A 19,935-nucleotide genomic window follows, 5' to 3' on the forward strand; every position below is an offset into this window, starting at 1 on the left:
TCGTCAGAACTTGGAAAATGGCATTTTGAAGTGAGTGGGGTCGTCATTGCAAACGCAGAGGATGGGTAGTGCCTTGCCGTTCTTGTTAAGCGTCCACCGACAAAACTGGCTTTTTTTGTATTTTAAAGATAAAATGTGTACATGCTGTACCTGACAGCATTTGAAGTGTAATTCTGATATTGTTAGTTCCAATGTTTACTTTGTCTTGTTAATTTTTAGCGTGATAAACAAAAAGGGTCCCTGCCTGAACGTTATAACATTTAGAAGGTCACCTAGAATCAGTCCTGACTGGTCAAAAAGCCATATTGTGCACTGGAATGGTAATACAGTGTGTTTGTTCTTAGAGTTTCTGTATGTTGCGTCAATAGAGTTGAAAATCAAGCATATTTCCCCTCTGAAAATGTTGATAAAAACATGAAAAATTGAGCAATCTGGTGCACTCTGAGCCAAGAAACTTCCCCTAATACACCTTCCAAAAAGTAAATTTAAGAAGACAAATTTGGATCAAAACAAGGACAACCAATCGATCTGGTGCAACCTGAGCCAACAAATTACCCAACTACTTTCCAAAACCGTCACTTAAAAGACAAATGCCGGCTCCTAGGGGGGTCCGGGGTCATGCCCCCGGCCCCCCCGGGAAAATGTTAATAATAATCAAGGAAAATGGAGCAACCTGGTGCAATCTTTATTCTCAAATTTTTTACAATTTTTACGCTAGGTCCGGGACATCCCCCCCTCACCCCCCTCCCGTAGATCCGCCCCTGACTGTTCATAACGTCACTGGAATTTTGAATTTTGTGTGTTTCTTCTGTGTGTCCCTATATGCTACGCTAGTGGAAGCAGTATTCGTGTGTTTTGTGTGTGTGTCTGCATTCTACGCTAATGGGGATTATTATTTAAGGCGATGTGAGGCACTAAAATCACCAAAATTAAACTTGGAGAATACATGGAATAACTTGGGTAGTTATTGAAGTGACTTATGAAAAGAAATGAAAAATATGTAAATACTACAGGACATAGACTGCTATGAGAACTGGCTTAAACAGCGCCATATTGGATTTCTTGGAAACTGTTTTAACTCAACTCAACTCAACTCAACTCAAATTTATTAATCCATATGGAAATTATATTGTAACAATACTCATTTCCAATCAAAAAAATAAGAATGCATAATAAGAAATAAAAACATCATAAGAAAATAAGTGAGTATGATTATTATGAGTATGATCACAGTCTCACTAACGCAAACAGTCATCCGTCAAGTCAAGTCTGCCAACACACAACTCACTCACACAACAACAACAGCAACAGCAATACAATTTAACAAAAACCATAATTCCAATAACAAAAAGACGTCCGAGAGTCCACCTCCACATCCACGCACACACAATACAATACAATACAATACAATACAATAACTTTATTAATCTCTAAAAGGGAAATTGCATTGCTGAGCTTTTGTGTCCGTAATAGACCATACATAAAACATTCAAAAATAAACATTTGTTCTTTGTCATTCATACATTCTTGTGTTCTTATACATTTCTTCAATTCATACATCAATATTCTATCATAATTATGTACATACATTTATTCTCTTTTAACAGTCTGTCTTCAAACGCATCTCAGAGAGGGAGGCTAGAGATTTGTGTTGTGCCATAGGTAAAATCATGTGCTTAGCTATGAAGTAATGTTATCACATGTTATTTAAGGAAAATGAGTAAATATATGTACCAAGCGTATAACATCAGCAAAACTGAGAAAATACAGCACATTGGTTATCACATAAGAAAGTATATTAAAAATAAATTAACATGCATTCACCATCAGCAATGCACAAACGAAAGTCAGCACCTTGCCGGTTATCACATATTGTCTAAGAGAGTAGAATAAGAGTATATAATCATGCAAAACAAAATCAACAATACTGAAACAATACAGAACACTGACCCCGTGCATCAGAGTATACAAAGCACCACATGTCGACTAGAACACCGCACATTTGAACTACGGTAATACAGTTACTAAAAATACATACATTACAGATAACCCAGCAACAGAGTACAGTAATAATTATGACAGAGAAACATGATAGAGGCCTCTAACATGTGATTGGTTGAAAGCATGGATAGCTCTGGGAACAAAAGAATTGCGGAAACGTGACGTTCTAGCAACCATAGCCCTCAGTCTACCACTCCTGTCAATGCGTCGAGAGTCAAATTCAGGTTTCAGTGGGTGTGTCTCGTCAACCAAAATTGAGGTCAGTCAGTCAGTCAGTCGTCTCTGGCAAACTGATTCAATGGTCTCTTGTTTCCTGCCTACAACAGATCCAGCCTTCTTGACTAGCTTTTCTAGCCTGTCACTATCCTGTTTACTAAGGTTAACCCCCCAGCACACACATGCATATGTCAACACGCTACCAACAGTGGACAGGTAGAACATCTGCAGGATGTCATTACGACGATCTAAGCTTCCTTAGACAGTACATGCGCGTGTGCGCTTTCTTCAAGATTTGGTCAGTGTTGGCATGCCAAGACAGCTTGTTGTCGATCACTACACCTAGGTAGCGATAGCTTTCAACCTGTTCGACTTCAACACCAGCTATCACGATAGGCTTGTGTGCTACCTTTTTTCTTCTAGTGTCAAAAATCATTTCTTTAGTTTTTCCTGTGTTCAAGTCCAGGTAATTCTCGTCGCACCAGTCCACAAAGCTGCTAACTTCTTGTCTGTAGTGTGTGTCATTGTCGTCAGTAATCTGTCCTGTAAGTCCAGTATCGTCAGCAAATTTGTCGATGAAGCACGACCCGTGAGAACTCCTGCAGTCAGCAGTATACAGGGAGAACAGAAAAGGTGACAATACTGTTCCCTGCGGAGCTCCTGTGTTGGTATTCAGTACACTAGATAGCACGGTCTGCGGAGCACCGGTGTTTGTGTTCGGGCCATTAGATGGTACTATACCAGCCCTAACAAACTGGGGTCGGTTGGTCAGATAGTCTGTGACCCACAATGAAGTTGGAACGCTAATTTTCATTTTCAGTAGCTTTTCAGCAAGAAGGTGAGGCTGTATCGTATTGAACGCGCTAGAAAAGTCAAAAAACATCAGTCTAACACATGCTCCAGGTTTATCCAGATGAGAATAGATACTGTGCAACACATGTAAAACGGCATCCTCAACACTTCTACCCTTTCTATAGGCAAACTGCCACGGATCCATAAACTCCGCGGTAAGCACCTGAAGCTTCACTAATACTAGTCGCTCAAGAACCTTCATGACAGCAGAAGTCTATGCTACAGGTTACAGCAACATCATACATCAGAAATGCTTAATATTTGGCACAAAGATACACACGCCGTGTATCTACAATCATATAGAACGGTGTTTTGAGAAAAGACTACAGTTGAATTTATATTAATTTTTAGAAATAATGATTAATGAATATGCGGTTAGAAATTCATTAATCCTTATTTCAAAAATTAATATAAATTCAACTGTAGTCTTTAGTAAACATATCGTTCTATTCACGACTTTCCGACCTTGACATTGTAGTGGGGGTCAAGTGGGCGTCGGCATCATTGTCCAATCAGAAATTTTGATGCGCTTCCGCTTCCTGTCCCGCCCAGTCTGCGCAAAAGAAATGGCGCAAAACTGTTTGCGCGGAAAAAGGTGATGAAAAAAAGAACACAACCTGGTTTGATAACCAAATGATTGCGATCTTGCATTCTAGCATCATTTAATGTGGAACAACGACACATCTGATAAACAAATAGCCAGTTTGTTACCAACATGAGAAACTAGGGTTTAGAATCGAAGCGGTAAACCCGGACGCTGTTTGTACACGTAAATCCGGAGAAGCTATCGAAGTAGGTGACATGTCGTTTCACTCCGAGTGTGCCAGCACCGGCCCTCTACCCGCCAAACCCCCACTAGGCAGGGAAAGTGGTTCGACCTTGCATGAATGCAGGGCAAGTTCGAGTTTGCTAGCTAAAATTGCTGCTAGTGCTTGCCTTGTCTAGATCTGGAACTTTTTCAATTGGATTTTTTCTCTCTATTATACTGGAATAAGTGGGTGCTTTTCTAGATCAAAGCATCGACCGAATTAGATAATGATGTTCCTTGCATTGCATTCTCCTAAATCTGTTATTCTAACCAGTTTGTTTAAGAATATAATTGTTCGTTTTTTGTTGATAAGCTTACAAGATTTTTTCTTTTTTAAGTAAGTGGTTTCACACGTACAACATGAGACCCACATGCACTAGACAATGGAAGTTGAGGTCCTCGTTCAATACCACAAATGCCAGTATTATACTTCAGACTCCTTTTGGAGGAATGTGTGGGGTTTGGGTGTTGAACTTGAAGTGGCAGATTGTTTGCACAGGTATGAATGTTCGTACGTTCGTACGTGCACGCATGTATGCAGGCATTTGTTTGTCAAGCAGGAACATGCAACATTTTGTTGACCGTATGTGAGTGCGTGTGTAATAAAACCAACGACAAACAATACAAAAAGCTCCAGCTCTGCTTCTTCACCAGTCACAGACGCATTGCGTTGTTCAGCTTTCCAGAAATATATTAACTCAGTCAGAACCGGCTTCATGAATATTTTATTTCAGGAAAAAGTCAATCGAATCTACACAAAAAAAGGTTATTGCGTTGTTCTGTCTTTGAGACTGTACCACGTAATATTGAGCTTCTAGAAGAAACATGTCTGTGGCATAGTTTGACCCAACAGATAGAGAAGTCAACAGAGGTATTCTGCCGTCAGCAGCTTTATTGCTGTTTTGAATTTGATCTTGCATAATTTTATTACATAATTTTGCAACACACAAAGAAATCGTAATTGAATATTTTACGCAAAATTGAATAATTCGCAAACATGTTTGTATGAACAAATATTATTTTAAGAAAATATGAGTGTGAGGATGGACGTATTTTGAGTGAAGTAGCAGAAATTCTTTTTAAGTTCTTTAGCTACATGCACACGTTCTGTTAATTACGTTCTTAGCAGGGAGATCCAGATTAATAATACTGCTGTGACAGGTTGTGGTTTCCATACACACTTTGAATACAGGAAAACAAAAACAAAAACACAGTTAAAAAAAAATGTGCACATAGGATTAAATCATTAAAGTGTACAGAATAAAAGCAACATATGTACAAAAACAAATCTCGTGGTTCTCTTGTCAAACCCACTGTAGTAAGCACAGAATAGGAGAGAAGATTTTGGAGAAGGTGGCTTTACCTACTGAAGTAAATGATCAAGAGGATTCTAAGCATCCAGTGCTAAAGCTCTCAAATCACAAGACATACACACTTGTTGTGGCTATCCGAACTGTTGATTTAAAAAAAAACATACCTACAAATTGAAAACATCTATTACAAAATTATATATATTGTATGGATCTGTCTTTGTAAAATATACTGTACAGAAAATTTTAAATAATCTGCACAAATCTCGTGGTTCTCTTGTCAAGTAGTAGGCACAGAAAAAAAACCAAAAAACCCTGTGTTTTGTCTTGTAAATTATACTTTACTAAATGTGTACAGTATTCTAAGAAAAAAAAATTCTTCCTTTTTATCATATCAATTGCCTCCCTTGAATTTTATTTGTAAAATAATTCTGAGAAAAAAAGCTTTCTACTTAAAAGCAGTGCAATCAAGAAAATGGGTACAACCTGTGTGTATACCTTTATTCCTTATTCTTTTTATTTAATTGAGGATGTCACAACGCAGGTTTACTGATTTAAAAAAAAAATTCGCTTCAAATTATCTCCCTTGAACAAACACTTCTTTTTACAATTAAATTTTGTTTACACGAAGAGGTAGTTTTAAGGGTATATATACAAAAAAACAATATTGCAACCTTAGATGTATTTACATTTGGACTAATTCCATTAAAAAAAAATTCAAACTATAAATGATAAATCAAAATAAAACAGATTTTGGGGCTGTACACAAGCTAATAGGATTAAACACGAAAGTCGTACCCAAGAATCGTCAAATACTTTTGCTAACAGCTATACTTAAACATAAGAAAATATGATCTGCATCTCTTGTTATGAAGATGATGGCACTGGTCCACCGAAGTGCATGCCATATATGCTTTACTGTGCGCTCTCCCTCTCAATGGTCTTTCTCTGGCTGACTCGATTCTGAGGATATAAAAGAAAACACATTCAGTACAAGCTGTAAAAAATAACAACAAAACTAGTATTACTTAAAGTAGCTGCTGGTTTCTGAGTATTTGATTGAAGGCCCAATCCGACTTGTAAGAAGTTTGCCCGACTGTCGCAGATTTGGTCAGGTATGGAGTAAAATCATGCCTCAATTTGGTAACATACAAACTGCAATATTCTAAGGCTGTGAGTGTGAGAATACATCGGTGCCACTTTTTAAAAACTTTCTTTTTGTGTGTGCGCATGTTTTAGTGCCAAAAATGAAGAGGCCGAGTGCTCTCTCTGCAAAACTTGTGTGAAGCTTCAGAGCTCTATCAATGGTTTGAAAGAAAGAACATACTTTTCCATTTTTGACGTTCTTGTTCCCTTCCCTGTGAAATTTACTGTCCGTAGGTTACCGGATTTTGTTAATGTCCGTGAAAACCTCAACTATTCATTGCTGAGTGCCTAGTGATAGCTATCCCCCCCAACGACCTAGCACTGCTGAATCCTGATTCTTCCCATTGTTTGATTCTGTAATGAAATTGTGTAGTTGGTAGTTATGTGAGCTTCTTCTTGGAGGGGTGGGGGTGGGGGGGGGGGGGTGCTGGTTGGTTGGGTTTTTGGGGGTTATTAAACCATCAGATTAAAAAGTAAGACTTCATTGTATAAATGTGCAGATATTTGTTCAGGTGCCCACCATTTTCTATGTGAAAACATGTTGCTAACTAACATGAACCCAACCATAAAACGTGATGTAGGTGAGTAGCCCATCTAGAAAAAAGAACCTGTTCTAATTCGGAATTAGAACAGGTTCGTTTTTCTAGATGGGCTACTCACCTACATCACGTTTCATGGTTGGGTTCATGTTAGTTAGCAACATGTTTTCAAATTCTCATCAGGTAATCACGGCTGACACTAAACACAGAACAGGTGGGAGAGACATAATTCAATTTACTCACCTTCCTTGCATTGTGAGACTGGCCATATGAATCTGCTGAAGTAGTTCCTGCACATATTTAATCAAATATTCATCTTAATAACGTGTTAATATCGCTTGTTCTAGCAAATCAGACTTGACAGTTTTCTGATGGCTTGCACAATTTAAGAGCTTGCCTGTCCCCAATCATTACAATAAGAAACAACATCTAGTATGCAAGTATTTTCAGGGTATGAAGGTTTTAATATAATGTCGGTTCTTCTGGGGGCATGGAGAAACACCTTACACAAAGTAGAACATACACAACAAATTTCAAACAATTGAGGTCACACCATAGTTTTACTCACAAACAAACAACAGCAATACAATAAACAGTCTGCAAACGCCTACATGTTGTCTACACTAGGTATAAAGAAACAAAGAAGCACATGAAGACGGGCTTTGTCAAGTAGACCATTATAGCGAATGAGCAACAGCTGATGATCCAGACCACCAAATTGACATGATTTCCCCTTATTCAGTTTGTGATTGTAGTCATATTGACGATGCATGACTTCAATTTTTCAAAGTAAGTCTCTTGGTGCGTTTACGGATACATTCATTGTCACAATTACGACATGCTAATGTCTAATCTGGGTAAACTTCAATTCATGACTTTTTTCAAACTGGCATAGAAATTATGAGCATACCAGAATTATTTTCCTGTTAGACTGTCTTCTTCTTTTTCTTCTTCTGCGTTTGATATTCAATTCATGGCTGTCATATCGTCAGGTCAGTGGCTGCCATGAAGTCTGCAAATTAGATGATATTGTAAAGAAAGTACATGTAAGTAACATCTCATGATATTCTAACTTCAATTACATCACCTGTCTCACAGTCTGCCTCTTTAAAAATTAATGAATAATTTCAGTAACATAATTTTTGGGTAAAAAATAAAAAGGTATGAGAAATAATCCTCACTTTTTTTGTAATAACCCTCACCACCAATTGTTTTATTTCATTTCCATTTTAACAGATTTAGCACCTCTCCGAAAGCCAGAAATACACTTTAAATCCCACGCCCCCCCCCCCCCCCCCTCGGCCCCCCCTACATAAACTAATTAAATAACTAATTAAGGAAAAAAATCCTTACATCATAAAAAGTCAGAACCACCAAAACCACCCCCCCCCCCCCCCCACCCATCCAATAAAACCTGAATACAAAAACACTTCAAAATAAAAAATGAAAACATTTAATTCCACTTACAAAATATAAAAGTTGTTATGCTTTATTTTCATTATCTGTTTACAAACACATAAATTGCTGTGCAAATCTTTTTAAAAACATCAATGCCTGAGACACCAGTAACCTGTTTATATTGTTGACCTTGTAGCTTTTCAGTTTAAGAGGCTGTTCTGGAATCTGCACTAAAGTCAAACATAACCATGAATACCGTGGGAAAAATATTACATCACCAAGACCGAAAAAATAACACCAACCGACACTCCTCACCCTTATTTTACCCACTATGCCAACCCAAAGACTGGAAAATAATAATCAAATACAGAATGAACAAAAATGCTTGATTTCATTTCTTCAATGATAAGTTGAAAATCTTCATTCTTCATAATAATGTTATTGGCATAATGTGTAATTGCCACAATTTACAGAGTTTAATTAAAAAAAATGATGCGATAAAAATCAAAGTGAAAACATTTGTTTTTATACTGATACCTTATTTACCTTGTGGCTTGTGTGCCTCAGGTTTAGGAGCGGCTCAAACGTCCTCTGCTCCTCAGTCTGCAAGAAATTAAGCGATGGCCTGAAGCAGAATAGAAAAAGATCCTTTGTCAGCACCCTGTGTATGTGTGTGGGTGGGTGTGTTAGATAAATAGGCGGGGGGGGGGGGGGGGGGGGTGCAATAGCTACCACGCCTAATGCAGTCTGCAAAACAAGTGCAACACTTCTACAGAGCTTTTATGATACAAAGCTTCAAATAAGAAACACATTACAATCAAATGAAAGCTGAGCCTGTCATTGCAAAATAAGGAATATACAACAATCCAGTGGCATGTAAAATATTGTTCCTTCAGAAAGATGGCTCTGACAGCAGAAACAATTTAACTTGAAGTTTGAGTCCAAAATTATTTCTCTACATTAGTGAACGTACTTGCAGTAATACCCCTCACACATGAACTATTCACAGACTGAATAACAGTGTGTTCCCAATGTTGCTTCCGTGTATCGGTTAGATCCATCTCGGTTAGATCCATCTGCAGAGTACGGATTGTCATCCGTTTAATATTAAAAAGGAAAAACAATCAGAACTTGTCATCAGTGATCAACCTACCTTGCAAGAGTGGGGTGAAACACTCACTTCCTGCCAACATGTCTGCAAAAAAAAGAGGAAACAATACCAATGGAAGCTTAAAATGGTTCTTTTGTTCAATATGTGTACACGTGCTTCATTTCTGGGGTGAAAGTGTAAAATATATTGATGGATTGATAGAACAATATTGCCTCAAGTTCACCGCACCAAAAAATACTTATCAATCAACATTGTCATCACTCGATCAGCTATTCCATCTCTTTCATAAGTGTGTGTGTGATGGTGTGAGCGTGTGTGTGTTTGTGTACGTGTGTGTGTGTTTGTGAACAAGCGTTGAAAAACGTATGTTTACCTTGCTCTAGATCTACCGACTTTCGTAGGCGGAGACTTCTCTGCCGTGACAGCGGCTTCGTTTCCCTGGCAGAATTCAACATCTTGTACAGATCTGCCGGTCATTTTCATTTCCTCCGCTTCTAGAGTCACTTGATCCACAGGTTTAACGAACATTGAATGTTCTTTTAGTTCTTGTGACGGAAGTAAAATCAAGGAATTAAGTGGGCATTCCTGAGCCCTCTGCTGGCTTCATGTCCACAAAGTAAATCGCACAAACTTGCAGGGTTTGGGGGGTAGTTTATTACTTTGAAGAAGAACAGCTAGTCGTCGCTGCCCGTTCAGCATTCTTCGCGCGACTTTTGTTTTGCAGAGGAAGGCATATGCAGTTTTTTTTCCTGATGAATGTTGCCAGGGTGCACAAACTGAGAAAGCATTCCCGATTTTCCACAATTTTCTACTTCTTTAAGCTTTACAGTCTTTTGCACAACATGATTTATAACTGCCGGTGTACGTCTAATTCATGATGCCAACCAGCTGGGTCAAAAGTTACGTTCGAGAAAATACTCGTTGAACTAAGTTCCAAACGAATGTCAAGGCCAGTTCTTGACTGGTTTTGAACTGAAGTTGGGCTCCAAATGAAAATAAACACTTCCTCCAGCTGCGCGACCCATTGATAACAACAGTTGGAACTGGTAGGAAGATGAACAGGTCTTGCGAACTGGCTACACACTGTTACGGTTCAAGTTTAAGTTCAAAGTAAACACTCAACTGAGGTTGCAGGTAATGGCGGACTTGACTTCCTTCATAACCAAATATCACTCTTCTGACAAAAAAACGCAAATGCTATGTTAAACCGGAAAATACGTAAACCGGAAAAGGAAGCGCATCAAAACCAAAATGGCAGCCCCCATGAAATTCGAAAGGTCACGGAAACAAGTCGTGAATATGATTGTAGATAAAAGTCATGTGTATCTTTTTGCCAAATATCATGCATTTCTGATGTATGATGTCAAACCGTTTCCTAGAAATCCAATATGACGGCTGTTTCCATAGCAACGGCGATCTGTGTCCCTTAATATTTACACATTTTTCATTCATTGTTATAAGTCACTTTAATAACTACCAAGAAAACTAGGTTATTCCATGTATTCTCCAAGTTTAATTTTAGTGCCACACATCGGCTTAAGCTTGTTGTTTATTCTCGCGTTTCTGAATGTTGCCCGTGTCTTTAGTTTCGAGTTGGTATGCATGTTGGAAACCAGGTAACACCCTTTGAAGATGTGAGTTTGACTGCACTTGAAAAGTACATCTCTCAACAAACTACTTCAGTTCAGCATCTAGAACAAGAGGAACAAGGAGAACAAATAACTTATTGTCTGTCTTTACAAAACAGAACATTTGCTTTTAGGCCTGCCCACAATATTGCACACAAACATAAAATGATTACAATTAAATTAGTCTCGGCTCAAGATACGTCATCTTTGTCATCTTTAGTTGGTAAAGTACCCCCCCCCCTCTCTCTCTCTCTCTCTCTCTCTCTCTCTCTCTCTCTCTCTCTCTCTCTCTCTCTCTCTCTCTCTCTCTCTCTCTCTCTCTCTCTCTCTCTCTTTTTTAATTGTGCAGGTCTTCAGTATCGACAGTGTGGCAAGGACGGACAATGGCGAGAACCAGACACATCTCAATGTGTCCGACAGGAACTGGAGGACTTGAAAACAACAGTAAGTGAAGTCATCTTCCGGGGTACACAAGACATTCTTTTTTTTATGGCGTTAAAGTACCGTAAAAGAAGGCCGCAACTGGTCAACCCGTTGATTGCACGTGACCGTACTAGTAAATTAAATGTTAGCAGATTAAAGCTGCGGATTCAAGCTTACCAACTAACATTTCTGGCGAAAATAGTTTTCTGGTGATCCTTGACCGCGGGAGGAATCAACCTGTCAGCACAATCCATTGGATAAGTTCTCATACGAGTATGTATCTATCCTACTGGTTGACGACTTTGAAGGAGATGGTGCACAAACTATTGCTTACGCAATCTTTCAGAGCATGTCTTTGCCTATCAAGTTCACCTGCTTCGAGAAAGAAGGGCGTGGTACACAAACCAATTTTAGGGCTGGGTGAGGGGAGGGGGGGCAGGGCCCTTTGGTTCCGGAGACCCCGTCCCCGTTTCCTCGCAAATATACCTTGTTTTTCAAGGAGAGACCCAACATACCCCTTTAAAATAGCATCTAGGGGGCAGGGCCGAATGTCGGAATCCCCTCTCTCTCTCATACACTAGGCCCAGCCCGGATTGCATACGCTCTAGAACAAGAATGTTTTTACCCTACAGATTGACCAGATTGGAACAGGAACGACAAACGAGAATACCAAGGATGTAATTGAAAAACTTCATAGGAGCACAGGCGGTTCAAGACCCCTCCTGAGTGGTGACGTCATAGCGGTCGTTGACATCCTTGACAAGGTGGCCAACTTCTTTGTGGACACCAATCAAGCCCCTGGAGAAGAGGAACAAGAGGTACGTACGCTGTGTGTGTGCTGGTCCGACTTTGTTGGGGTGTTGTTTGCATGAGTTTGCTATTGCTAGTAGTCTTGTTGTTAGTCGTTTGCATTTAATTGTTACGGAACGACAAAAGTTCTTATTACATATTTGACTGGCCACCTATTTAAATCTAGGTCTCGGTCCATCTCCCTGTCTGTCTGTCTCTCTGTGTATTTCTGTTTGTCCCTCTCTCCATTTGTCTCCACTTTCTTTCTCCGTCTCTCTCTCTCTCTCTCTCTCTCTCTCTCTCTCTCTCTCTCTCTCTCTCTCTCTCTCTCTCTCTCTCTCTCTCTCTCTCTCTCTCTCTCTCTCTCTCTCTTTCTTTCTTTCTTTCTCTTTTTCTATCCCTCTTTCTCTCTCTCTCTCTTTCCCTCAATTCTTGTCTTTCTTTCCATCTGTCACCAAATTTAAATACACGCGCAGGTACATGTTCTCATATGCCCCTTCAACCCCCCCCCCCCCCCCCTCCCCTCCCCTTCTACTTCTCTCGTTCTCTTCCTCTCTAGCCCACGTCAAATATTATCACACTCCTCATTCCAATGATTGGATTTCATTTTTACCACTCAGAATTTCGTCATGATCGCAGACAATGTGCTTCATGCTTCAAGTGGTGTGTGGCAAGATCAGACGGTAAGCCTTTCTTAAGAATATGGTTTAGCCTTTAAAGGTGATGAGAATCACAATCACCATCAAGCAAATAAGCGATCATTTTGGAGGTTGTAGTTACCGTCATATACGGACCAGCGACTAAGCAAATATACAGAGAAAAAGGTTTAAAAAAACCACTCACTACCATTTGCATACACAACCACACTGGCCTGTAGCGAAATGTATTTGGAAATATTTCAAACTGTGAATAACAAAAGTGTATTTGAGATCCATTAAATGAATAGGTGGAGCATTCTAGACAGCAACCCCATTTTAATGTCCATTTATGCTGCAGTGCAAAACCATCACTGGCAAGAAGTAATTACTAAAAGATTAGGATTGTTTCATACACACCATTCACTGATAGGAAGTCTCGAAAAGCTGAAATTATATATCACTCACTTGGCACATAACTGTTTCCCAGAGTTGTACATGTACAACTCAATCCATACACAAGAGGCATGTGTTTCCCAAAGTTGTAAATTTGCCTTTCACTTGGCGAACAACAGGTATCTCGTTCCAGAAGTTCTTAAAAGGAGGTACCTGTTTTTAAAAGTTTTAAAATGTGTCAACCATTTGGTACACAATAGGTATGTGTTTTCAGAAGATTTGAATTAAAATTGTCGAGTATTTGGCACACAAGAAGTTGTTAAATAAGTCCTCCATTTGCTACATAAAGTCATCTGTTTTCAGAAAGTTTAGAATTTTGACTTACTTGATGCTTAAATATGGTATCTATTCCCAAACGTTGAAAGCATCTCACTTGCCACACAGAGGATTATGATTCCAGAAGTTGTACACCAGGAGACTCCTGATTGCAGAAAAGGCGAATGCAAATTCATTGGTAACGAATGCGTTACTTGCTTCCAGAAGATGTAAATATATCACGCTCTTGCTGCTTCTGGAACAAAAAACAAGTCGCGCAAGGCGAAAATACAACATTTAGTCAAGTAGCTGTCGAACTCACAGAATGAAACTGAACGCAATGCAACGCAGCAAGACCGTATACTCGTAGCATCGTCAGTCCACCGCTAATGGCAAAGGCAGTGAAATTGACAAGAAGAGCGGGGTAGTAGTTGCGCTGAGAAGGATAGCACGCTTTTCTGTACCTCTCTTCGTTTTAACTTTCTGAGCGTGTTTTCAATCCAAACATATCATATCTATATGTTTTTGGAATCAGGAACCGACAAGAAATAAGATGAAAGTGTTTTTAAATTGATTTCGAAAATTTAATTTTTATAATAATTTTTATATATTTAATTTTCAGAGCTTGTTTTTAATCCAAATATAACATATTTATATGTTTTTGGAATCAGCAAATGATGGAGAATAAGATGAACGTAAATTTGGATAGTTTTACAATTTTCAGATTTTTAATGACCAAAGTCATGAATTAAATTTTAAGCCACCAAGCTGAAATGCAATACCGAAGTCCGGGCTTCGTCGAAAATTACTTGACCAAAATTTCAACCAATTTGGTTGAAAAATGAGGGCGTGACAGTGCCGCCTCAACTTTCACGAAAAGCCGGATATGACGTCATCAAAGACATTTATCAAAAAAATGAAAAAAACGTATGGGGATATCATACCCAGGAACTCTCATGTCAAATTTCATAAAGATCGGTCCAGTAGTTTGGTCTGAATCGCTCTACACGCACGCACGCACGCACACACACACACGCACACACCCACACACGCACACACAAACACACACATACACTCACACACACACACACACACACACACACACACACACACACATACACCACGACCCTCGTCTCGATTCCCCCCTCTATTTTAAAACATTTAGTCATAACTTGACTAAAATGTAAAAACCGGCCCCATTCAGCTGCTTAATATACGGTAGATGTTTGCTTGCAAAAGTTACAATTCCTTTTTACTCACTTTGTATATAAAAGGCGAGGTATCTCTTTTCATAACTTCTAATTATTTCTCAAATGTTTGACACAAAAAAGTTTTTGTTTTCGAAAATAGAATAAGTCTCATTCAATTGGTGCAATGAAGGTATCACAAGAGATGTGATATTTCTGCGGTACATAAGACGTATCACAAAAGAAATTTGATGTTCCTTTTGATAGACAAAAGCCTTGTCCTTGGTGAATGCTGTGGATAGGATGGGAAAGGCCTCGAGCAGAATGCTCAACTCCAGTGGTTCACAACGACTAATCACAAGCAACAAAATTGGTCAGCATTGTGTTTTATTATTTATGTCCGTCTGTCTGCTTGTCTGTCTGCCTGTCTGCCTGTCCATCAGTCTATTATTGTGTACACACACACACACATACACACATGCTCACACATACACACACGCACATATTTACCACCATATTCTTGCAAACACACATGTATCTTCTAGGCAAGGGCCGCTAGCGGAAAACATTTTTAATTAATTTTTTTTTTAATCAAAGCAACTTTTATTTAATGCTCAAGAAGAAACGTTTTTCCGAACGTTTAGTAATATATTGTGTTAAAAGGATTAGGTGCTATCCCTAATCGTTTTGGCTCTACACTCGTACATTCTTGAGGGATTAGACCATAAATGAATAAATTTCAACCCCGTACGAGCCTCAGTAACGCACCCACTGACCTCTCCACTGTGCCGGGTGCACGTTCTTTTCACACCTAGTTCCTCGGTCAGGTTCTGTTATATGAGCGTGAAATTTTTATGAAGCACGAGATTTCAAACGAATTATATTAAAATGTGACTTTGAGCTTAGGGCTCTTTTCAGGTATAAATGTGAGGGGTGTTTCTCTTGCTTTGCAAAAATGTACGTGTACAGGGCTCAAACTGCATAAGCTTGAAACTAGTGATTTTACCAGAAGGTAGTACAAATCGTTCTAAACAGTTTTTCTTCTTGGTCAGTTTGCAAACGTTGTCAAGATTCTTTTAAAATAAGTAAAACCGCCCTCTACCTGCCATTCGGCCAGACGATATATTCACAAAACATTTGCACCATTTACATTGTTAAAGAAAAAAACCAATCTACGCCTTCATTTCAGTTCTGCAAGTTGGACGATCAAACAGAAGCGACATCGTGTTCCCTACACCAAGCCAGACGGATAACTATCCTCAATGGGTTACTGCAGCCAGTAACTCCGCCTTCCTTTCAAAGGACGCCTTAAATGCAAGCCGTAAGTTGAACTTCTCTGAGCCGTGTTTTCACGGACATCCAATCAGCAACTATGGTTGGCCCTGCGTATTTGTTAATGAGTGATGTTCAATGTGTGTGAATCCTCTTACAAGCATGACGGACTGGTAAGGTGTATTTATTCATCGCCTTGTGATTTGAAATTAATTGTAAATCCTTGTTTGGGCAATCCTGAGTTGGAAAATTCTTTTTTGATATACATTTACATATATTACCACTTTCATGCTATCCACTGATTGAGAGCGTTGAAAGAACGCGCATCTATCAGTAAACATTTCACCTACACGAGCCTTCTTTTGCCTGTGTTCCAAAAACGCACCAGAGCTGGAAAAAACCTTTGCTCCACTAATTTCTCTTTTGCTCAGAGCTGGAACATCGTCTTAGCGAATTAACTAATTTTGAGTCAATTCTAGGACCAGCACGTAACTTTTGTGTCACCAAGTTAGAGCGCTTGCACTGTTTTACCTCCCCATTATGGTTTGTGTTGATCTTTGTCGAGCACCATGAAATGGCTCTCTCAGAACATTACCACCTCAGCCTTTAACCCATGAAACGACTCCCACACCGTGTAAAACGAAATGTGGTGATAACTGTGACAACTTTGCCAAAATTTAAAAGAAAATCTTAAGGTAGTTCACTGGACCCGTTAAATATAATTTGGTTTCTCCCAAAAGTTGGTTATTTTTTAAGTTCGATCTGTCTGCTATGCATTCAGCATAAAAAAAATATAGGGTAGTGGGTTCGTTTCGGAGCTATGGGTCTCGAAAGACAGTGCCCGTTTTGAATTTTGGACCGAAAAATCGAAAAATGGGTATGTTTTGAAAACGGCCAATTACACAAACATCTGCTTAGGAATAGTCATTTAAAAAATATCACCCAAAGCAGCAATGGGCAGGTAACGAAGTGCACTGGTAAACGAAAATGTTGCGCATACTCAAACTTTGTGACGTCACGTCTTTTGCCAGAGTTTATTTTAAATTTGTTCCTCATGTTGAGGTATTTTATTGCTGGTAGCCTGGAAATAAATTACGATTTGATGAGATGGGTTGTAAACGCAAGAGCGATCAAAACGGCATTAAAAAAAACAAAAAAAACGACAGGTTGGTAGTGTTTTTAGGGGGGGTTCACTCCCTTGATTAACTCCACCCTTTGCACTATTACTGTCCAGTGTGCCTCAGCAAAATATGTGTCACGATAATGTAAAGGGCTGTTGTCCGATCATTTGTCTCAGATATATGAGCCAACTAAATTATGTTTTTAAAAACCACTGTTACATATGACCTCTGTTGAAAGTCAAAGGTCACCGCAACTTTGAAAGGCCACAAGTCCGATTCAAATGTAATAAAAACGCCAATCAAAAGGTGGAGGTCACTTGTTTGATACAAGTGTAATAATAAAAATTAATAATCAAGGCTTGGTTTATAATTTTGCTTAATAGTGCGTACTGTTATTTGTTACGGTTTGAAGGCTGGGACTTTTTGAGGGTGGAATTAAAGCAATTTTTCGCCTTATGGGCCCCTTATGCCTCGAAGGACTTCAATTATTGTATTAGCTGCTGCCAGCGTACAGTAGAAAGAGGGCTGCATACACAAGACACTTGTTCTTAATACTACTGGCTGTTATTCTAGTTCAAACACCGGTTTTAACATGTGGTATTCTGATGCAATCACGCTGTGAGCATCACGGGTTGGGAGACACTCTCTTACCTGCTACCGGAGCTTCAATGTTAGCTTTGGTGATTATTACGATGTCACTGGCAAAGAGAACGGCTTTGTACCGATTTCATTAGATGCCCACGTGTTTTTGACCTCGTGGTTGGGAGGCGTGTCGCATTGTTTTTATTTCTGGCGGTGTCGTCATTTTCTGACGTCATTCACTTACGCTGCCTGAAAAATGTGACATTTGTTCTATTTACGTCATTCAAATGTTCGACGTGTTCTTCTTCTTCTTCTTCTTCTTCTGCGTTCCCTGTTCGATGTGTTCGAATTCCCAGCCTGCCAGGAAAAAATGGCGACACAACTCAGTGGCTTCCCTTTGTGTATGAAGAGTAATATCCCTGTCTCCATTTGACCTGCCAGAGCGCTATTTAGAGATCAAATAACCAAAGGGAGGTAAGCGCTCCAAATGCCTACGACGTGTAATGGAGTAAGCGAGAGTCATACGGAATCAATCTCATGGCACCTGAGAGAACAACAAGCATTGAAATGAACAAGTGACTTTCAACCCCATTATGGTTTGTGTTGATCTGTGGCAATTAAAGGATGAATGCTTTTTAGTCTCTCATGTGCCAGGAGATTGGTTCCACATGACTCTCGCGTACTCGATTGCACAAACATGTCGTATGCATTTAGAGCGCTTACTTCCCTTTGGTTATTTGATCTTTATCCAATGTTGTAATGCCGTTATAACCAAACAGTTTATCTACTGCTTTGCGAACAAAAAGTAGTGTTTACAATCTTTCTTTCGTTTTACATTTAGTCAAGTTTTTATTTTTACCTTGCATTGAAACAGTGGGTGAGGTCGGGTACAGCGCCGTCATCTACAGGAATCTCAGCAACGTTTTCTCTGGACAGGTGAACCAGACTCTGTGAGTATACCATGGGACATTTTTCTGTTCATCTTCATCTGTTGTTCGATCATCTGAGACAAGAAGAAAAACCAGTGTGCATTCTGCATCGAAGCTGAGGGTTAAGCCATAACTTGTCTTGATGAATATGGCCTTGAGAAATATAAGAAGGCTTATTTGTCAAGTCTTATGAATTGAAAACGAGCTCTGAAAATATTATATATTAGGTAGGTATTAGAAAGACATCAGTTTAAAACCAAACTGAGACCGTCACTAACATACACATTATATCAAGAAAGGAAAACAATAAATGTTGCGCTGGTACTTAGAAATACTGATAACTTTGACTCTTCACATTTATACTTTGTGCAAAGACATAATTATGTGATGCTGTGTTCCGAATGCAATGTTTCCTTTACAGAACTGACGTTGTTGAATTAATATCAATGGATTTATTTTACAAAGAAGTTTCCTTTCTCTCTTCTCCCTCTCTCCCTCTTTCTATCTCTGTCTCCCCCCCCCCCTCTCCTTCTCTGACTCTATCTTTCTCTCTCTCTCTCTCTCTCTCTCTCTCTCTCTCTCCCTCCCTCCCCCCCTCTCTCTCTCTGTCTGTCTCTCTCTCTCTCTCTCTCTCTCTCTCTCTCTCTCTCTCTCTCTCTCTCTCTCTCTCTCTCTCTCTCTCTCTCTCTCTCTTCTATTTTAAAGTGTGCAAAGGTATTACCGCTTCCAAAAAATAAGGATCTTACAGACCCAAACAACTTTAGACCTATTTCCCTCTTACCTGTTCTATCTAAACCCTTAGAAAAGCACATACAAAAACACCTACTGGCATATATGGAACAAATGAATCTGTTTCATCCTTTTCAGTCTGGATTCCGCTCTAAGCATTCCTGCCACACCGCCTTAAGCTCTTTATGTGAGACTTGGCTGTCAGCAATAAACAAAGCAGAAATAACGGGAGCGTTGTTTTTGGACTTTAAGAAAGCCTTTGACCTAGTAGATCACTCACTTCTACTAAAGAAATTAAAGTGCTATTTAAAAGACGACTCCGCCTGTGCCTTTTTTGAATCGTATCTTTCAAAACGGAAACAGTATGTATCCATTAACTGTAAAACTTCGTCAAACGAGTTTGTCAGGAGTGGTGTCCCTCAAGGGTCTGTATTAGGACCTATCTTATAAATATATAAATATTTATATAAATGATTTACCCCTTTACGTGTCCGATGAAAAAGTTAGATGCGAGTTCTTCGCGGATGACTCTTCTGTTCACACCAGTC

General features: G+C 39.2%; 1 protein-coding gene and 1 long non-coding RNA gene across 3 annotated transcripts in view; one reads left to right on the plus strand and one right to left on the minus strand.

The window, feature by feature from the left end:
• Window positions 1-19,935, plus strand: part of LOC138961694 (adhesion G protein-coupled receptor B1-like) — a 73,559-nt gene that overhangs the window by 25,667 nt on the left and 27,957 nt on the right. The window contains exons 9-14 of the mRNA XM_070333363.1: window positions 11,359-11,453; window positions 12,065-12,250; window positions 12,842-12,904; window positions 15,022-15,127; window positions 15,944-16,075; window positions 18,604-18,679. Of these exons, the coding sequence (XP_070189464.1) occupies window positions 11,359-11,453; window positions 12,065-12,250; window positions 12,842-12,904; window positions 15,022-15,127; window positions 15,944-16,075; window positions 18,604-18,679 (658 nt within the window). The remainder of the gene's footprint in view (window positions 1-11,358; window positions 11,454-12,064; window positions 12,251-12,841; window positions 12,905-15,021; window positions 15,128-15,943; window positions 16,076-18,603; window positions 18,680-19,935) is intronic.
• LOC138961692 (uncharacterized) lies at window positions 4,586-10,666 on the minus strand. 2 transcript variants are annotated; one of them, XR_011454281.1, is made up of 6 exons: window positions 9,755-10,666; window positions 9,424-9,465; window positions 8,817-8,895; window positions 7,783-7,884; window positions 7,116-7,162; window positions 4,586-6,150 (listed from the first exon to the last, which is right to left on the minus strand). It is a non-coding gene; the product is annotated as an uncharacterized lncRNA (long non-coding RNA). The 2 variants fall into 2 exon arrangements; XR_011454282.1 differs by having other exon boundaries at window positions 8,808-8,895.

This window comes from Littorina saxatilis, linkage group LG3 (genome assembly GCF_037325665.1).
Source record: "Littorina saxatilis isolate snail1 linkage group LG3, US_GU_Lsax_2.0, whole genome shotgun sequence".
Classification (NCBI taxonomy): domain Eukaryota; kingdom Metazoa; phylum Mollusca; class Gastropoda; order Littorinimorpha; family Littorinidae; genus Littorina; species Littorina saxatilis.